The sequence below is a fragment of the Salvelinus sp. IW2-2015 genome, linkage group LG4p (genome assembly GCF_002910315.2).
Source record: "Salvelinus sp. IW2-2015 linkage group LG4p, ASM291031v2, whole genome shotgun sequence".
In the NCBI taxonomy this organism is placed as follows: Eukaryota; Metazoa; Chordata; class Actinopteri; order Salmoniformes; family Salmonidae; genus Salvelinus; species Salvelinus sp. IW2-2015.
Window position 1 is genome coordinate 2,303,493 of NC_036841.1, and position 19,815 is coordinate 2,323,307.

General features: G+C 43.1%; 1 protein-coding gene across 1 annotated transcript in view; it reads right to left on the minus strand.

The window, feature by feature from the left end:
- Window positions 1-14,314: 14,314 nt before the first annotated feature.
- Window positions 14,315-19,815, minus strand: part of LOC111958671 (replication protein A 70 kDa DNA-binding subunit) — a 56,244-nt gene continuing 50,743 nt past the window's right edge. Inside the window, exon 18 of the mRNA XM_070436707.1 lies at window positions 14,315-14,625. Coding sequence (XP_070292808.1) covers window positions 14,518-14,625 — 108 coding nt within the window. The 3' untranslated portion in view covers window positions 14,315-14,517. The remainder of the gene's footprint in view (window positions 14,626-19,815) is intronic.

The following is a 19,815-nucleotide window of genomic DNA, read 5'->3' on the forward strand; positions in this document are numbered from 1 at the left end:
GCAAATGGGTCTTCCAAATGGACAATGACCCCAAGCACACTTCCAAAGTTGTGGCAAAATGGCTTAAGGACAACAAAGTCAAGGTATTGGAGTGGCCATCACAAACTTCTGACCCACTGGGAATGTGATGAAAGAAATATAATCTGAAATAAATAATTCTCTCTACTATTATTCTGAAATTTCAKATTCTTAAAATAAAGTGYTGATCCTAACTGACCTAAGACAAGGAATTTTTARGAGGATTAAATATCAGGAATTGTGAAAAAACTGAGTTTAAATGTATTTACCACCACAGCATTCCATGAAATGACAAATGATGTGGTTTTGGGGCAGCGTGATTTGAGTAGGAGCTTTGGCTAGAGGCTGGGAGCTAGCGAGGTGTCTGCTCCAGATAATTGCCTGATGTCTTTCAGGAGAACCAGGATGGCATCTAACATCCTGCAGCTTGACAACCTGTGAACTCCCATTCACAGGGAACCAACATATCTCCAGGTTGTCGTTCCTAATAGAAAAGGAGAAGTACAACAAAAAGGTCTGTTCTCCTGCAGACCTGCAGCCCACCTGGTTAAGTGGCATTACTCAGTCTTTGAGGCAAGCTGTCCCGGACTCCTTCAGAGGAATGCACAATGTGGATTGTTTGGAGATGGAATGGAATGCAATCCCAGCAGAGCTGAGGGACAGTATTAAAGATTCAACATGCTGTCAACTGTGCCAATGTTTGTGTAAGGCTCAGTCTCTAAGAAGTCATGGGGGGCTTTTATCCAAATAGACATTGACAACCCCTATTGACTATTCTGAGTATATCTGTCCAGCTCTGAGAAGGGCTGATTATTGATTTATACAGAATCCAGAGACTGTAGCTTCACATGACGGTCATGCTACATTACACCTCTCATCCTGATTCTAGGAAGATATCAAAGGAGGGGAGTTGAAAGCCCCTGAATAGAGTTAGAAGTTTGATATAATGTATGGCATGCCATCAAAAGACACTAGATGATGATTGGCACCTTTGAAGGCCTGTACGTGTTATAGGCTACAAACCCTACATCTCTATCTGAAAGGCTTAATGAGGTTCAACATAATCGCTATGTCTTAAATCTCCAGTGGCAAAGTGCTCGGTTTACCTCAGGCCTTTTAAATTGTACCGGAAGCTCAGAAATATATATATTTGTATTCCTCTCAGAAACGCACTGTCTCTCTCTCTTCCACTGTTCTATTTCTTCACTGCAGTATAAAAACAGGCATATCTAATCCTGGGAGGTTGAAGTATTGCCCTCAGTGTCACACATCCTTGGCTGCTCTTCTGTCTTGTCTCTATCTGTCAGGGTACAGTGCTCGGCTGGGGACCCAGTCACCCCTCCACATCCATCGGAGCGTCCGGTGGGAGGGGGGCTGTCCAAGGCACCAGCACTGAGAGGCATGAAAGGGGGATTTAGATGACGCCCCACCCGCCGTTCCAGTGGGCTTTAGAAGCCCCTAAGTCAGACCCGGCGTCATACTGCCTTACCAGCCCACTCACCACGGTAAAGCCCCCAGCACGCCTCCGCTTAAAAGACACAACCTCACGATCAAACGTGACATGTCTGCCTCTCGCTCGTCCTTACAGTCGTGTTACGTTCCAGGGTCTCAGAGTCTTAGTGATGTGGGGCTTGTGGCTATACACCAGGCTTCAGTAATCTACAGACATAGAGCATCGCCCACGCAAGCATGAATGCACGCGGGCACACATACACGTAACTCACACACATACACACACACCCACACCTTACACCCCCCCCCCCGATGCAGGCAAAAATCCACACCTCCCCCCACGCACACACACACCCTACAGGTTAGCACACATCAAAGACCTGCCTGGAAACACTGGGGTCACTAATGGCCCAAACAGGGACTTCAATTAAGCAATTCCAATGGGGGGCTAGCTAGCCTGGCGTAGACCAGTGGTGGCTTCAAGGGACAGACTCCTCCCATGCTGCTCTGTTGTGTTATCTGTGTCTCTACAGACCTGCATGCAGCGCCTAAAGCCCCTCTGAAGGATAGTTCTGGCATCGCATAGCATRCTCTCTTTGTAATTATAGCACTTCAGAGTTTATGATACTACATATTTGCTTCATTTTTCCTCCTTAATGTTTGTCACAAAAGCATTCCTCCCTTTGCTTCTCTCCCTTCCTTATTATATGCCCTGAGTTTGTTGTTTTTACTAGGGAAATATGAGGCACAATGGTTGGTAATTAATGATCTAGAATCATGGCTGTAGGGTAAATATCATCTGCCTAGCGAGAGCAKTTGACTTGGCTGAGTTAAAGAGGCATCTGGGTGGTGGGTTTGCTCTGCTGCACCAGTTACTGTAGTCTCTGTAGGTTTTCTTCTCTCTCCTCTCTTTGCGTAGCGATAAGATGGCAGTCATTTAGAACGGTGGGGAGGAATAATTATTTAATGACTGCATATAAGCCTATGGCATCTCGGTAATAACTTGAGAAGAGGTTATATCAGTGTGGGGAAGTACCGTTTCAAAATGGCAGAACATTAATACAGGGAGTGGTACCTCCTAGCTTCTGTGTAAATACTTTTAGGAGGATATGTTTAATTGAACATCTCCATCCTTCAGTCTTCACCAACCTGCCTGTCTTACCTCCCCCCCTCACACACACATGAAGGGCTACAGGACTTCTTCACATTCAGCCCGGTCTTCAAGGGTCTGTAGAAAGATGTCAAAATAAAATCTGCAGCAGGGCTTGTGTAAAGCTAGATGTGCAGGCGTTCTGTCAGCCAGCAAGACAGTACAGCCCTGAACACCCAGACTCCCATTTTCTTCATTTCATTGCAGAAAAGGTTGCACTGACAGTGAGTAAATAAGCTAAATGTGTGTGTGTATTGTAGAAGGCAGCAGGAGAAATTACCCACAGGAGCACCAGGAAGCCCAGATCACTAAAGACAAAGCAAGGAGCACCAGGAAGCCCAGATCACTTAAGACAGGGCAAGGAGCACCAGGAAGCCCAGATCACTTAAGACAGGGCAAGGAGCACCAGGAAGCCCAGATCACATAAGACAGGGCAAGGAGCACCAGGAAGCCCAGATCACTTAAGACAGGGCAAGGAGCACCAGGAAGCCCAGATCACTTAAGACAGGGCAAGGCCTGTGGCGCCCAGATTGTTGCATCTCTAATGGCACCCTATTTCATATATAATGGCTTGCCCTATGGGCCTTGGTCAAAATAAGTGCAATATATAGGGAATTCGGTGCAATTTGGGATGCACCCAGAGACAGGGTAAGGCCTCTAGCTCTCCCCAGGGCAGGCAGAGTTTCAGGGGGTGAACCTGGCCTGCTTGACATGGAAATAAGAACAGACCAGCATCCTGGAGACATACAGACAAACGCGCTCCTTTTCTGAGGCTAAGTCCCAAATGGCACCCTATTCCCTTCTACACAAACTTTTGACCAGAGCACTACGGGTCCTGGTAAAAAGTAGTGCACTAGGAATAGGGTGCCATTTGGGATGCACATCAAGACTTTATTTGTACCTAAATCAAACGAATCGGTATGACTAGATGAGCTTCTGATCAGTTCCCATAAAACTGTGTAGACTAGAGCGACTGTGTAAGGACAGACTCAAGCCATTGAATCTGTGCAAATGAAAAAGGTTGGCGAAGCCAGCAAATGTTCTGCAAATGTACTATTCTGTCCTCTGAAGCCCACATGAATAAACCCAGCCATAGTCTCTCCCAGTCTCCCAGGACCAGCAGGCTAACCCTCATAACTAGAATAACATTGCAGGGAAAAACCRTTCGAAAAAGAGACGCTCAAAGCAAAACTACAGTGTGTGAGAGACAGAGGGCAGGAGTGGAGAGGGTTGTGAGAGAAAGGGGATCTGTATTGATGTGGAACAGCTTTCTCTCCAGTTGTGGTGTCCTCCCTACGCACYCACACCCATGTCCCAAAGGCTCACACACTCTTTGGGCGGGAGGGGAACCCACTAGCCCCACCAAACAATTAAAGGCCCTTAAACAGTGAGAGGGAGGAGAGGAGAGAAAGAAGGGCAGCCAGCCACAGAGGCAGCATGAGAGCAGGTCCTTGTTATATAACCAAACAGCCTGTCTAACCTCCACCAGAGGGACCTAAAAATACCTGTTTTTAGACAGAGGGAGGGGTGTGAAGAGGAGAATGGTGCAAACTCTGAAGCAGACAGGCAGGCAGGGAGGGATGGAGGGAGGGAGACAAGCAGGGAGGTAGACAAGCAGAAAGTAAGACAAGCAGGGAGAGAGGGATGGAGGGAGAGATGGAGGGAAGGTGGTGGAGTTGGTGTGAGTGTCTAAGAATAGTAGTCATCGGTGGGGTACTGGTGCACTTTTCCAAGTCATTTAACGTTAACGGCAGTAAGAGGGAAGGTGATAATAGATACACATCAGGTGGTACGAATCGCTGTTTTTCATCCTTGCTGTTACGTCAGGGGGAAAAGAGAGACATTTCAGAGGAAACCAGGAGAGTGGGTGTATGTCTAATATTTCTCTACATGTCAATYAGCTCTGACAGACCAAYGCAGTATTCACACCATGACCTTTCTACTGTCTAATCACCTGTTATCTTGACACTTCATTGAACTCTGAGATGATATCACTCCTCAGTATTCATTGATGAGCAGCTCCTTATTCAACGCAATGGGTCATCCAATTAAAAGAAGCCCAGACAAGGTCAGCTACACCTGTACACCCAGAAATACACCACAGTGGTTCTCAAAGMGCCTTGTGTCAGATTCAACAAAAGAGCAACATGAAACTTCAAAGTTATTTTGAAATGGGAAGCCTTATCAGGCATAGCAGTTTCACTGATGTGCCAGACCTTTGATGTTCTCCCATTTGTTCTACAGTTTTTTCTTTGTGATGTATGATTTATTGTGCATCTCAAAAATCTGCCTGCGCCATCCAAAAGCACTCTGACCGCGTTCCTGTAACAGCTAACAGTTGTTGACAGGATCAGGATCCCAACACCGCATCTGTTAAACACAAGCATGCACACACACACACACAACACCTAGTGACGTTTTAATCTATAAAACAGGGATGACCAAATATGATGATCTAGACCAGACTGGAGCTGAACAATAGACAGCCGTGTGTCCGCCTCTTAACTCTGGGTAAACATTTACCTCCAGCACCTCGCAACACGGGGAGTGCATTCTGTACAGCACAGCACACACACACACCCATTAATACACACCACCCATTTAGAAAAAGGAGACTCAGGCTTTTGACTTCTTTTCCAGACATTTGTTTGTTACTCTAACCCACTTTAAAACATGTTTAAGACAAAGATTTTTGATGACTAACATCCATGACAATAGAATCAAACATGCCACCTACTCAACCTGATATGTGGATAGTATACTTAGCCTGTTTGTCTGTTCATCGCCTGGAAATTGCWATGAGTCATATTATCAGTGGCTGCTGCTGTGTGGAGACAAGCCAGCCAATTGTATTTTAGGGGATGTTGAGAATATCTCATCTTAAGTCTTTGTGACTTTACCTTCAGTATGTATAGACCCTCTACTGGAAGCAAAGGAGACAATCAAGAGAGAGAGTGAGGAAGACTCATTGTGATTGAATCCAAAGAAAATATGTATTTTTTAAGAATACGAGCACCGGGAAAAAATGACAGGCAGAGTAACAGGCAGCAGAGAAAAATTACAACAGCAACTCTCTCCATCGCTATCAGCATGTTTTATTCATTGGCATGGCCTTATAATCTAGTGCTTGAGAAAAGCAGACAAAAAGKCCCTATCTATAACCAAATCCAATTAAAGTGGAAACAGGATAGGAGCCAGAGACACATTTCTATTTACAGATTTAATCTACAGCGCTTTTGACAAGCTACAATGGATTATTACTTTATTTGACCACAACAATAATTGCGAATCTCGGCTTTCCACCTGCCAGACATTTGATTGTCAGAGAAATGTTCTGCACTCACTTGAGGAAGCAGGCAAGCAAGTAGGTAGAGATTCTGCCAACTATCTTTCCTCTCTCTAAACACAGGCCTTGGCTGGGTAGTCATTCTAGTGTTGAGCAGAAGCCAGTGCAGCAAAATAGATCCCAGCGCAGAAACATACAACGCTGCTTTTTGACTGTAATACCAGTGTTAAACTAGTGTATACACCCTTATGTAATAGTAGAGAAATTGACATACTTGGTATTCATATCCCTAAAGATATAAAATAACTTCCAAGACTAATTTCAATAGTAAGTTATTCAAAATAGACAAGATCTTGCAACCATGGAGAGGTAAATACCTGTCTATTTATGGAAAAATCACACTTATTAACTCTTTAATCATATCACAGTTTACCTATTTACTTATGGCGCTGCCTACTCCAGAGAACTTGTCTTTCAAATTAGATGACAAAATATACTTACATTTACTTGGAATGGTAAGCCAGACAAAATTAAATGTGCATATTTATATAATGAACATAAGTTTGGGAGAATGAAATTATTAAATATTAAAGCATTGAACCTCTCACTAAAAGCTTCACTCATACAAAAGTTATACTTAAACTCAAAATGGTTCTCCAGTAGATTATTAAGAATGGTTTATCCTCTGTTTAAAAATAGTATTTTTGGTTATAATTTCAAGTTCAACTCAAATAGATATACAGTGGGGAGAACAAGTATTTGATACACTGCCGATTTTGCAGGTTGTCCTACTTACAAAGCATGTAGAGGTCTGTAATTTTTTATCATAGGTACACTTCAACTGTGAGAGACGGAATCTAAAACAAAAATCTTTAAGTAATTAATTAGCATTTTATTGCAGAAATACAGTGGAGACATTGTTCATATTGTAAACGACTATTGTAGCTGGAAACGGCAGATTTTTAATGGAATATCTACATAGGCGTACAGAGGCCCATTATCAGCAACCATCACTCCTGTGTTCCAATGGCACGTTGTGTTAGCTAATCCAAGTTTATCATTTTAAAAGGCTAATTGGTCATTAGAAAACCCTTTTGCAATTGTTAGCACAGCTGAAAACTGATGTTCTGATTAAAGAAGCAATAAAACTGGCCTTCTTTAGACTAGTTGAGTATCTGGAGCATCAGCATTTGTGGGTTCGATTACAGGCTCAAAATGGCCAGAAACAAAGATCTTTCTTCTGAAACTCGTCAGTCTATTCTTGTTCTGAAAAATTAAGGCTATTCCATGCGAGAAATTGCCAAGAAACTGAAGATCTCGTACAAAGCTGTGTACTACTCCCTTCACAGAACAGAGCAAACTGTCTCTAACCAGAATAGAAAGAGGAGTGGGAGGCCCCGGTGCACAACTGAGCAAGAGGACAAGTACATTAGAGTGTCTAGTTTGAGAAACAGACGTCTCACAAGTCCTCAACTGGAAGCTTCATGAAATAGTACCTGAAAAACACCAGTCTCAACGTCAACAGTGAAAAAGCGACCCCGGGATGCTGGCCTTCAAGGCAGAGTTCCTCTGTCCAGTGTCTGTGTTCTTTTGCTCATATTCATCTTTTCTTTTTATTAGCCAGTCTGAGATATGGCTTTTTCTTTGCAACTTGCCATCGGCCAGCATCCCGGAGTCACCTCTTCACTGTTGACGTTGAGACTGGTGTTTTGCGGGTACTGTGTGTTATTTCATAGTTTTAATGTCTTCACTACTATTCTACAATGTAGAAAATAGTAAAATAAAGAAAAACCCTGAAATGAGTAAGTCTGTCCAAACTTTTGACTGGTACTGTATATATATATTTTTAACACCGTGGTAAACCCTTTAGGGAAATGCGGCATCGGTAGGAACCACAGGGATGTGTGCACACACACACACACACCCAGGTACTAGCGACGGGGCACCAGCCAGGGTCATGAATCTTGAGAGATAAACACAGRGCTCCATCCATTACAATTACAGCAGCACCCCAGAGGGCCTCCAGCCCAACGGTCTCCATGGTGTCAGGGCCATACTGGGGCCTGTGGGCCTTAACGCTCTGTTTCCTCAGCACAGCACAGCTCAGCACAGCATGCATTACCAACCCACTGGGGCTCACCAGGCACACGCTTAGCCAGAGGAGAGGACACATGGAGCATCACAACTAACAAGGACTGGGGCTGTGTCCCCCAAATGGTAAACAGAAAGCTTCACAATGTGCAATTACTGCCAAAACAATGCTGGCCATTAGCTGACTCATAATCACTCATACATACACTGCACTAAAAGTTACATTGTTAGTCTATTATCATTAGATTACTTTATTTCGCCATTTCAGGGTCTCAATTAGAGACCCATTTTAAGATGAGACCGATAGATGATCAGATTAGTTTTATTGGGGTCTTGGACTCAGTGATCAGATTTCCCATCCAGTTCAGTGCAGAGTGGACAGTCAGTCATGGAGCAGATTGTATTTCTCTAATGGCCCCATTACACCAGTTTCTATGAATTTATTTAATTGACTCCACAGAGAGTTAACAGTTTCTTACCCAGCATAAATGCTGAAGTGCTCGCCTCAGAAACAGACCATTCTTTCCCCTGAGTCAAATACAAACGTCTACACATGAATGTAGACACATCAGCACACAATTTCTTTCTTCTTCACGTTCTCCACACACTTGCTCCAGTGTGGCGCTCTGCATGTGTAAAACTGTTRGGGGAGTCAACCCTTAGCTACGTGAACACKTGGACCCCCCTCAGTGACTGGTACAGTTGACATAAATGAGAATACTGTTCCCCTCATCCAACATGTTGGTAAAATGTCACCATTACTTAACACCAGCTAAAAGAAGGCAAAAAACAACCGTAAACCRACAAGCAATATATTTGTAAGTGCTCCAGGGGTAACCAGGTTCATACGGTTCACAGTGCTCCATCTATTGCATGGAAAATCAGCAGATCAACTGATTTCTCCAGTTTAAGTGTCCTCTACAGGTGCAGAACACAAATCTGAATATTTACAATTCATCTCACAAATCAAAATCCTCAATAAGAACCGAGKCTCATCAAATTTCTAACCATCTGAGTGAAACAGATGAGCAGCACCAGCGTTGGCAGTCAAAGGTTCCCACCAAGCAGCTGTTGATAACAGACAGTGTGCAGCACTGCTCTACAACTCTATCGTATCCACCCATCACAGTATGCTTAGCCAGGCTGGGAGCACTGCACACACTATCTATAAAAGTTAGCCTTGTCACAGTTAGGAGGGCAGAACGCTACATGCCTTCAAGATAATCGGAGCAGTTTGCCATAGCAAAGGCTGTTTGAGGTCTTAACCAGGTTAAGATACATTTCCTCTCTACTCTGAACCCTGTGAATGGAGGGTAGGCGAGGCCATGTCCCAGGCAGTCAGACAGACAGAAGCAGCCATTTTGGTGCTACACAGGTCCCACTCCACCATTCTGTCTGATCTGTTCCATGGAGACTTGCCGTCTTAGCAGAGATAWACAGTGCCTTCAGAAAGCTTTCAGTCCGCTTTTTCCACATTTTGTTACGTTACAGCCTTTATCTAAAATGGATTAAATAAAAACATTTCCTCAGCAATCTACACTAAATACCCCATAATGACAAAGCGAAAACAGGTTTTAGAAATACCTTATTTACATACGTAAATATTCAGACCCTTTGCTACGAGACATGAAATTGAGCTCAGGTGCATCCTGTTTCCATTGATCATCCTTGAGATGTTTCTACAACTTGTTTGGGGTCCACCTGTGGTAAATTCAATTGATTGGYCATGATTTGGAGCCAGAGCAAAAACCAAGCCATGAGGTCGAAGGAATTGTCCGTAGAGCTCCGGGACAGGATTGTGTCGAGGTACAGATGTGGGGAACGGTACCAAAAACATTCTGCAGCATTGAAGAGTCTTGGTGGTTCCAAACATCTTCCATTTAAGAATGATGAAGGCCACTGTGTTCTTGGGTCCCCAAGAACCCAGCGGCATTCATCATTCTTAAATGGAAGAAGTTTGGAACCACCAAGACTCTTCCTGTCTGATGAAACCAAGATTGAACTCTTTTGCCTAAATGCCAAGCGTCACGTCTGGAGGAAACCTAGCACCATCCCTACGGTGAAGCATGGTGGGGCAGTATCATGCTGTGGGGATTTTATTCAGCGGCAGGGACTGGGAGACTAGTCAGGATCGAGGCAAAGATGAACAGAGCAAAGTACAGAGAGATCCTCGATGAAAACCTGCTCCAGCGTGCTCAGGACCTCAGACTTGGGCGAAGGTTCATCTTCCAACTGGACAACGACCCTAACCACACAGCCAAGACAACGAAAGGAYTGGCTTCGGGACAAGTCTCTGAATGTCTTTGAGTGGCCCAGCCAGAGCCCGGACTTGAACCCGATCTAACATCAATGGAGAGACATGAAAATAGCTGTACAGGTGTGCCAAGCTTGTTGCGTCATACTCAAGAAGACTTGAGGCTGTAATCACTGCCAAAGGTGCTTCAACAAAGTACTGAGTAAAGGGTCTGAATAKTTACATAAATGCAATATTTCAMTTTTTTTATTTTTTATAAATTTGCAAACATTTCTAAAAACCTGTTTTTGCTTTGTCATTATCGAGTATTGTGTGTTGATTGATGAGCGAATAAACAATCAAATCAATTTTAGAATAAGGCTGTAACGTAACAAAATGTGGAAAAWGTCAAGGGGTTTGAACACTTTCCGAATGCACTGTAGTTTAACAGTAGTGTAGCATCTGGGAGCATATTATAGATGAAGAAGATCCTCTACTGTACTATTCAGACATCTGCTTRCAGGGAGAGATCTGGGAATGTCCTCTGATCCCAAGTCTGATGCTTGTCTGTATTGTCCCTGTATGTGTCTGATGCTGATTACAATCTAACTCCTTCCTATAGGCTTCAATATAGTTTTTATTCAATTTATTCAATTGTAATACTGATTTTGTTGGGTTACAAAGTCGGATTGAAATAGATGTGATTTTTTTGGTCATTTATCTACACAATATATTCCATAATGACAAAGTGAAATGAAAATTCTAGACATTACAAATACAAATTAAATAACTAACATATAGTCACTGCATAAGTATTCACCCCATGTTTTGGCAAACCTAAATTAATTGAGTCAAATTTGGCTCAATAAATCACATAGTAGACTCATTCTGTGTGAAATAATAGGGGTTCACATGATTTTTGAATGACTACCCCTTCCTCTGTCCCCCATACATACATCTGTAAGGTCCCTCAGTCAAGTACTGAATTTCAAGCACAGGTTCAACTACAAAGGGCAATGATTGGTAGATGGGTAACAATAACACATCAGACATCGAATATCTCTTTAAGTATGGTCTAGTTAATAATGATGCTGTGGTTGATGTATAAATCACCCAGACGCATCAAAGACAGTCGTCCTTGTGAACTGAGCTGCAGGACAGGAAGGAAACTGCTCAGGAATGTCACAATGAGGCCATTGGTGATTTTAAAATAGAGTACAATGGCTGTGATTGGAGAAAACTGAGGATGGATCAACAATATTATAGTGAGTCCACAATAAATTACCTAAAACTGAAAAAAATTATGCAATTAAACAGAATAAAAATATTCCAAAGCATACATCCTGTGTGCAACAAGGCGCTGAAGTAAAACTATTAAAAAAACACATGGCAAAGGAGTCCACTTTTTGTTTGGAGCAAATCCAACAACACATCACTGAGTAACTGCCTCCTTATGTTCAAGCATGGTGGTGGCTGCATCATGGTATGGGTGTGCTTGACATCAGTAAGGACTGGCAAGTTGTTCAGGGTAAAAAGAAACAGGATGGAGCTAAGCACAGGCTAAATCCTAGAGGAAAACCTGCTTCAGCCTGCTTTACTGTATACCAGGCACTGGGAGAGGAATTCACCTTTTAGCATTACAATAACCTACAAAACAAGGACAAATCTAACTGGAGTTGCTTACCAAGACAGTGCATGTTCCTGAGTGGCCAAGTTACAGTTTTGACTTAAATCTGCTTGAAAATCTATGGCAGGGTTTGACAATTGATGTCTAGCCATAATCCCCAAAATCTTGACAGTTTGAAGAAATTTGAAAATAATAATTGGTAAGTATAAATATTTCACAATCCAGGTGTGCAAAGCTGACTTACCCAAGAAGACTCACAGCTCACTAATCACTGACAAAGGTGTTTCTAAAATGTAATGAGCCAGGGGGGGTGAATAGTTACCTATTAAAGGTATAATAGTGTTATATTTTCATTAATCGTTAAAAAAAATTAACTTCTTCCGCTTTGAGAGTATTTTGTGTAGATCACTGACCAAATGTTTATTAAATCCCACTTTGTAACACAAAATGTGAAGAAATCCAAGGGGGGTGAATACTTATCATACCCACTGCAGCTCACCTGCCAACCCCCAGTTCCCCATCTGTTGTCAAGGTAATAGTTCAGTGGGAAATACTTCTGAATATTACACAGAAATGTAATTCAGTTTAATTGAATGGGAGTCAGCCAATATGTGTCATGCTAACAAGTATAKAATCTATTCTAAAAGTGCATTAATATCTAATTTTCTATCTAATTGGAAGTCTGCATGGCATAATGGAAATTGGACTGAAATAATCTAGCTAGGTGTAAACGGCTGGCATCTTGTGACGACTCCTCAGGGTAAGCTTGAATGAAGTGAATTATTCGTTCACCATGTTTTAAATGAGTAGTCTACATGCAGGATGTAAGAACTATTTATAATGTGATAGACTTGACTCCCAAAGTCGTCAAAATGTGCTTTGGTTTAATAGTTGGAGTGCCTCCCTCTCCCTCTCAGTTGAGTGTGAGTGCGTCACGGAATTAAGTGTTTGCGCTCAACGACAATCACGGGCTCACCACTCACTGAGCCGAGGCTGTATCCATGGTTACATGTGTGACTGACAGGCCGGGAGTCGGGGGGATTCACAGAGATCCACTCAGCTTTGACACTAGTTAACTTCGGAACCAAAAGACAACAGCCATCAAATGACAACAATGGTGTTACATGGAGGAAACCTCTAGGAATTCTTCCTAGGGGAAAACCACCATATAAAGAAGAGGGTGTCAGTTTGAGAGGTGGGGGGAGGAAGGGGGGAACGAAGACAAGATTGAGCGATATGAGGCACAGCTAAAAATACKATTTTTAACAGTGGGAAGACTGCTTTAATCCATCTACACACAAGGGCCCGTTGACGCAGCGTTCAGCGGAAACGCGATGGTTATCAGAAGAAAAACGGGGAAGAAGAGCTTTATTGATGTTCTGCTTTAATACAACATGGAAGTCAAGACTGCAGGAGGGAATCTGAGGCACATCTGAGCTCCACCTCTGGAGATCGATGTGAGTCCCAAATGGCACCCTATTCCCTATACAGTACACTACTTTGGACCAGAGCCTTATGGACCCAGGTCAAAAGTAGCACACGGTAAAGGGAATAGGGTGCCATTTGGGATGTACACAGAGAACCAGATACTGAATAAATCCTTTAAAATGCAGCAACAAAGCAGACTCCAGACGCCCCACGGCCTCCACCCCACTGSCTTCTCTTTAAATGGGCTGAGACCTGGTTAACCTGCCTGCTGTACATGGTTACACTCAGACATTTTTTTCTGGTTACATTGACATAGTGCATTCTAACACATCACATTAACCTGGACACTTTAATCATATCTGACAACAGAAAAAGCTGAAAATATTCATTTAAAAACACCTGACGACTCCATCGCGTTTGATCACAAACAGGTTTATTTTTATGCAATAAACTGACCAAATAGATGTAAAGAAAAATGTCCAAAATATTTTACCTTAATAAGAGATAATGAAAACAATGACAAAAGGTCAACCATGTATCTACATAAATACAGTGAAGAGCATCTCCCAGAAGTCTGCCTGCTCTGTGAGTGAGTGAGAGAGAATGGGCAGGTCCAGGCCAGGCATAGTGATGGTGGGAGCGACAGCGTGAAAGAGAGGGAGCTAGCTACAGCACATACCKCCCCTCTACTTATACAATACACACGGCCGACTTACAACAGACCACACAACGATGATTTCTGAGGTTAAGACCCTCCCATCTGCGTCTCCAGCCCTCCTTATCCAAAATCCCTCTGTGGTTCCATTTTATCCACCACCCAAAACATCAGCAGTTTCAGAAGTCACCCCCCACACAACACCATAACACAGAGGGATATAATACTCGCCCAGCAGCACTCTCTCAAGATTACTGGTTGGTCCAAGAAAACAAAAACAAACTACCAGTACATTTAGCATAAAAAACATATTCAAAGTTCGGTACATGGACACACCTAAATAAAACAAATTAAAAAGTATAGAAGAATGATCCTTTTAGGTTGCATCTGAAATGGCACACAATTCCCCATGTAGTGCACTTTTGACTTTTGGTCAAAAGTAGTGCACTACATACAGGATATGGTGCCATTTGGGACGGAACGCAAGACTGGTTCACAGTCAGCCTGGCAGGTTGGAAAGTGCTGCAGATCAGGGGAAAGAGCTTGTACGTAGGCCAAGGGGGCAAAGCYATCGTTCTTATTGGGCGGCAGCCATCTTCCTGATGTTCATGATGAGTCTCTTGCTGTACTCCTTGTGGTCCACAGGTTTCACCTCCATCACCGTGGCCTTGATCCGGGACTCGTCCTAAAGAGACAGGGGAACACATGGAATAGATGTTACATGGTGTCACCCTCCGTGACCTTTCACTGCACTAGCTACCTCTCAATTACTTATCCTTCCTCCCAAAGTGTTAATTCAGTGAAGGGAAGTGAGTAAGTTAAAACTAAATGACTGGTACAAGAAATGTGGTGGAAATTCCCTATAGCCCATGCCTACACCAATCCAATGCTTTTAGATATGTGGGAAGTAGTATATTATTGGGAAGCACACACTGTGTTCGAGATAAGACGGACCAACACAAACAATGGCCATGTGCAATAGATCACCTGCTGGGTATAGACGAACAGTGGCCATTCAACTATTAGAATCGTAGGGAAATTAACAGAAAAACATGGCTGATGTTCTGTGGTGAAAGGAGATAGGACGGATACCCGCTGCTTTTAACGGTTGGTCTACACGGTCTGTTTGGACTTTTACTGGAATGCATGTTATACAAGCCTGTGCATCTAAGGACAAAGCTTAGATTCCCCACAGGTGACTGACTGCAGGTTCAGTCAGAGACAGCAGCACTAAGTAGGCAGGCAGCCTGGTACCAGAGAGATACGTACTTCTCTAACACGTTTAATAGCCTGTATTTAAAATCATCAACTAAAATCTGCTGTCTGGCATTTAGATGGATGATGCAACCTCCCTGCACTGCGACAGAGACAGCGTTTAAATGTTTTTACCACCTCCGCATCGGTCTAGACTAGAGAAGGTCATCCACCTGGTCCATCACTCTAAACAGGAGGCTACAGTCACCTGCTCTTCGCAAATGGCACCCTCTTCCCCTACATAATGCACTATTTTTGATCAGAGCCCTATCGCTCCTGGTCAAAAGTAGTGCACTATGTAGGGAAAAGGGGGCCATTTGGGACGTAGTCAGTCACTTTGTCTCCACTAATCGCTCTGGAACCACTAGAGGTGAGCTGGAAGACATGTTCCTGTCGATTGACTCTCACTCCTATTAGAGCCTAACAAGAAATCCCATCCTAGCAGCCCTTACATAACACAGGTTCGTATTCATAAGCGCACACTGTAGCAAAACGTTTTCCAACGGAAAGCTAAAATACGTGCCTGTAGATGCAAGTTTCATTCGACAGTCATCACCATTCTACAGTTTCTCTCTCTCTGCAAAACTCCACAGAACAATCCTCAGGCATGGGTATTTCTATTTTTTTTTTATTTAACTAGGCAAGTCAGTTAAGAACAAATTCTTATTTACAATGACGGCCTACCCCGCCCAAACCCTAACCCGGATAACGCGGGGCCAATTGTGCACCGCCCTATGGAACTCCCAATCACGGCCGGTTGTGATACATCCTGGAATAATAGCTATGCTGCTGCTAAAATGCTAATTGTACACAGCGGACACAAAAGATCAAAATGCTGCAATCAATTGCCAATATAGAATTCTCAGAGAAGAAATGTAAATTTCCTGTGCGGAGTGAGCATTGTTCTAGAATGCTAATGTATGTGCAGGTGGCGGGGCAGGGTGCAAAGCGGGGCGAGGGAGTGTCATAGGGTGCYTGACAGAAGGAAATTAGGGATGTTGAGCTCAGGGAGGAGTCAGGCCCAGGCTGAGGGCAGCGAGTCAGGCCCACACAGCRATCCAGACACTAACGAATAAGACAAAAACAGGCTTAGTAGCCTGGATTGCCTGGCCCTAAATCACTAACAGTTCTGCTAGAGAACAGCAGCTACAACAGCTCCAAAGCACTGTGATTAACATCTGGCTTAAACTTTAGAGAGCTTCTGCTGCTTGAGGCTTGGCTGTCTGAGGAAGAAGAGAGGTGTTGTAGCACCTCTCTCTCACATGGGCTTGGGAAAACGTATTTAAAAAAAGGTTCTGCCCTGTGGTTACGCCTCACTCCATTAGGTTCAGCTAAAAAGCTAGTTATGCAGTCTGGATGTTTGTGTATTCATACTGGCCTATCTGCCTTCTCTAACCAGGGCSAGATAAAACGCTTGAGAAAGTATACAGTAACGTTATGGTTCAGTGGATGACCTCAGGCATGCGGGGTTTGACTTCTGCAGACATATGCAGCCTGTGGTCCACTGAACACCTCACATTTACAATAGCAGTTATTACTGTAATATTATTTTTACAGSAAAACATTTTTTGAACAATGGTTTGAATTGTCCACTGTTCATCAAATAATTTGAGTGCTAGCTGCAGTGGATATCTTCTCATTTCTACAGCAAGAAACAAGAATCGACTTGTGTGTGTTAATAGTCATTTATTTAAAAATATATATACAGTGGGAAGAACAAGTATTTGATAACCTGCAAAATCGGCAGTGTTTCCTACTTACAAGCATGTAGAGGTCTGTATTTTTTTATCATAGGTACACTTCAACTGTGAGAGACGGAATCTAAACAAAAATCCTGAAAATCACATTGTATGATCTTTAAGTAATTAATTTGCATTTTATTGCATGACATAAGTATTTGATACATCAGAAAAGCAGAACTTAATATTTGGTACAGAAACCTTTGTTTGCAATTACGACCATACGTTTCCTGTAGTTCTTGACCAGGTTTGCACACACTGCAGCAGGGATTTTGGCCCACTCCTCCATACAGACCTTCTCCAGATCCTTCACGTTTCGGGGCTGTCGCTGGGCAATACGGACTTTCAGCTCCCTCCAAAGCTTTTCTATTGGGTTCAGGTCTGGAGACTGGCTAGGCTCCCAGGACCTTGAGATGCTTCTTACGGAGCCACTCCTTAGTTGCCCTGGCTGTGTGTTTCCATCTTCAATGCTCTTATGAGGGAAGGAGGTTGTTGGCCAAGATCTCACGATACATGGCCCCATCCATCCTCCCCTCAATACGGTGCAGTCGTCCTGTCCTTTGCAGAAAAGCATCCACAAAGAATTATGTTTCCACCTCCATGCTTCACGGTTGGGATGGTGTTCTTGGGGTTGTACTCATCCTTCTTCTTCCTCCAAACACGGCGAGTGGAGTTTAGACAAAAGCTCTATTTTGTCTCATCAGACCACATGACCTTCTCCCATTCCTCCTCTGGATCATCCAGATGGTCATTGCAAACTTCAGACGGAACTGGACATGCGCTGGCTTGAGCAGGGGGACCTTGCGTGCGCTGCAGGATTTTAATCCATGACGGCGTAGTGTGTTACTAATGGTTTTCTTTGAGACTGTGCTCCCAGCTCTCTTCAGGTCATTGACCAGGTCCTGCCATGTAGTTCTGGGCTGATCCCTCATGATCATTGATGCCCCACGAGGTGAGATCTTGCATGGAGCCCAGACCGATTTTCTAATAATTGCGCCACAGTTGTTGCCTTCTCACCAAGCTGCTTGCCTATTGTCCTGTAGCCCATCCCAGCCTTGTGCAGGTCTACAATTTTATCCCTGATGTCCTTACACAGCTCTCTGGTCTTGGCCACTGTGGAGAGGTTGGAGTCTGTTTGAGTGTGTGGACAGGTGTCTTTTATATAGGTAATGAGTTCAAACAGGTGCAGTTAATACAGGTAATGAGTGGAGAACAGGAGGGCTTCTTAAAGAAAAACTAACAGGTCTGTGAGAGCCGGAATTTCTACTGGTTGGTAGGTAATCAAATACTTATGCAATAAAATGCAAATGAATTACTTAAAAATTATACAATGTGATTTTCTGGATTTTTGTTTTAGTCTCTCACAATAGAAGTGTACCTATGAAAAAATTACAGACCTCTACATGCTTTGTAAGTAGGAAAACCTGCAAAATCGGCAGTGTATCAAATACTTTGTTCTCCAACTGAACCGCAAAAAATATATATATATAATTCCCGAAAATGATGTCATGGCTTTAAAAGCCTCTGATAGGCTAAATTGACATAATTTGAGTCAATTGGAGGTGTACCTGTGGATATATTTCAAGGCCTACCTTCAAACTCAGTGCTCTTTGCTTGACATCATGGGAAAATCAAAAGAAATCAGCAACGGCCTCAGGAAAAAAATTGTAGACCTCCACAAGTCTGGTTCATCCTTGGAGCAATTTCCAAACGGCTGAAGGTACCAACGCTCATCTGTACAAACAGTAGTATGCCGCTCAGCAAGGAGACGCATTCTGTCTCCTTGAGATAAACATACTTTTTGGGTGAAAAGTGCAAATTAATCCCAGAACAGCAGCAAAGACCTTGTGAAGATGCTGGAGAAAACAGGTTCACAAGTATCATATCCACAGTAAATCGAGTCCTATATCGACATAACCTGAAAGGCCTCTCAGCAAGGAAGAAGCCACTGCTCCAAAACAGCCATAAAAAAAGCCAGACTACGGTTTGCAACTGCACATGGGGACAAAGATCGTACTTTTGGAGAAGTGTCCTCTGGTCTGATGAAACAAAAATAGAACTGTTTGGCCATAATGACCATCGTTGTGTTTGGAGGAAAAAGGGAGAGGCTTGCAAGCCGAAGAACACCATCCCAACCGRGAAGCATGGGGGTGGCAGCATCATGTTATGGGGGTGCTTTGCTGCAGGAGGGACTGGTGCACTTCAAAATTAGATGGCATCTTGAGGTAGGAAAATTATGTAGATATATTGAAGCAAGATCAAGACATCAGTCAGGAAGTTGAGCTTGGTCACAAATGGGTCTTCCAAATGGACAATGACCCCAAGCATACTTCCAAAGTTGTGGCAAAACGGTCAAGTCAAGGTATTGGAGTGGCCATCACAAAGCCCTGACATCAATCCTATAGAAAYTTTGTTGGCAGAACTGTTAAAGCGTGTGCGAGCAAGGAGGTCTCCAAACCTGACTCAGTTACACCAGCTCTGTCAGGAGGAATGGGCCAAAATTCACCCAACTTAATGTGGAAGGCTACCCGAAACGTTTGACCCAAGTTAAACAATTGAAAAGGCAATGCTACCAAATACTAATTGAGTATATGTAAATGTCTGACCCACTGTGAATGTGATGAAAGAAATAAAAGCTGAAATAAATCACTTTACTATTATTCTGACATTTCACATTCATAAAATAAAGAGGTGATCCTAACTGACCTAAGACAGGGAATTTTTACTAGGATTAAATGTCAGAAATGGTGAAAAACTGAGTTAAATGTATTTGGCTAAGGTGTATGTAAACTGTATATACACTGCTCAAAAAAATAAAGGGAACACTTAAACAACACAATGTAACTCCAAGTCAATCACACTTCTGTGAAATCAAACTGTCC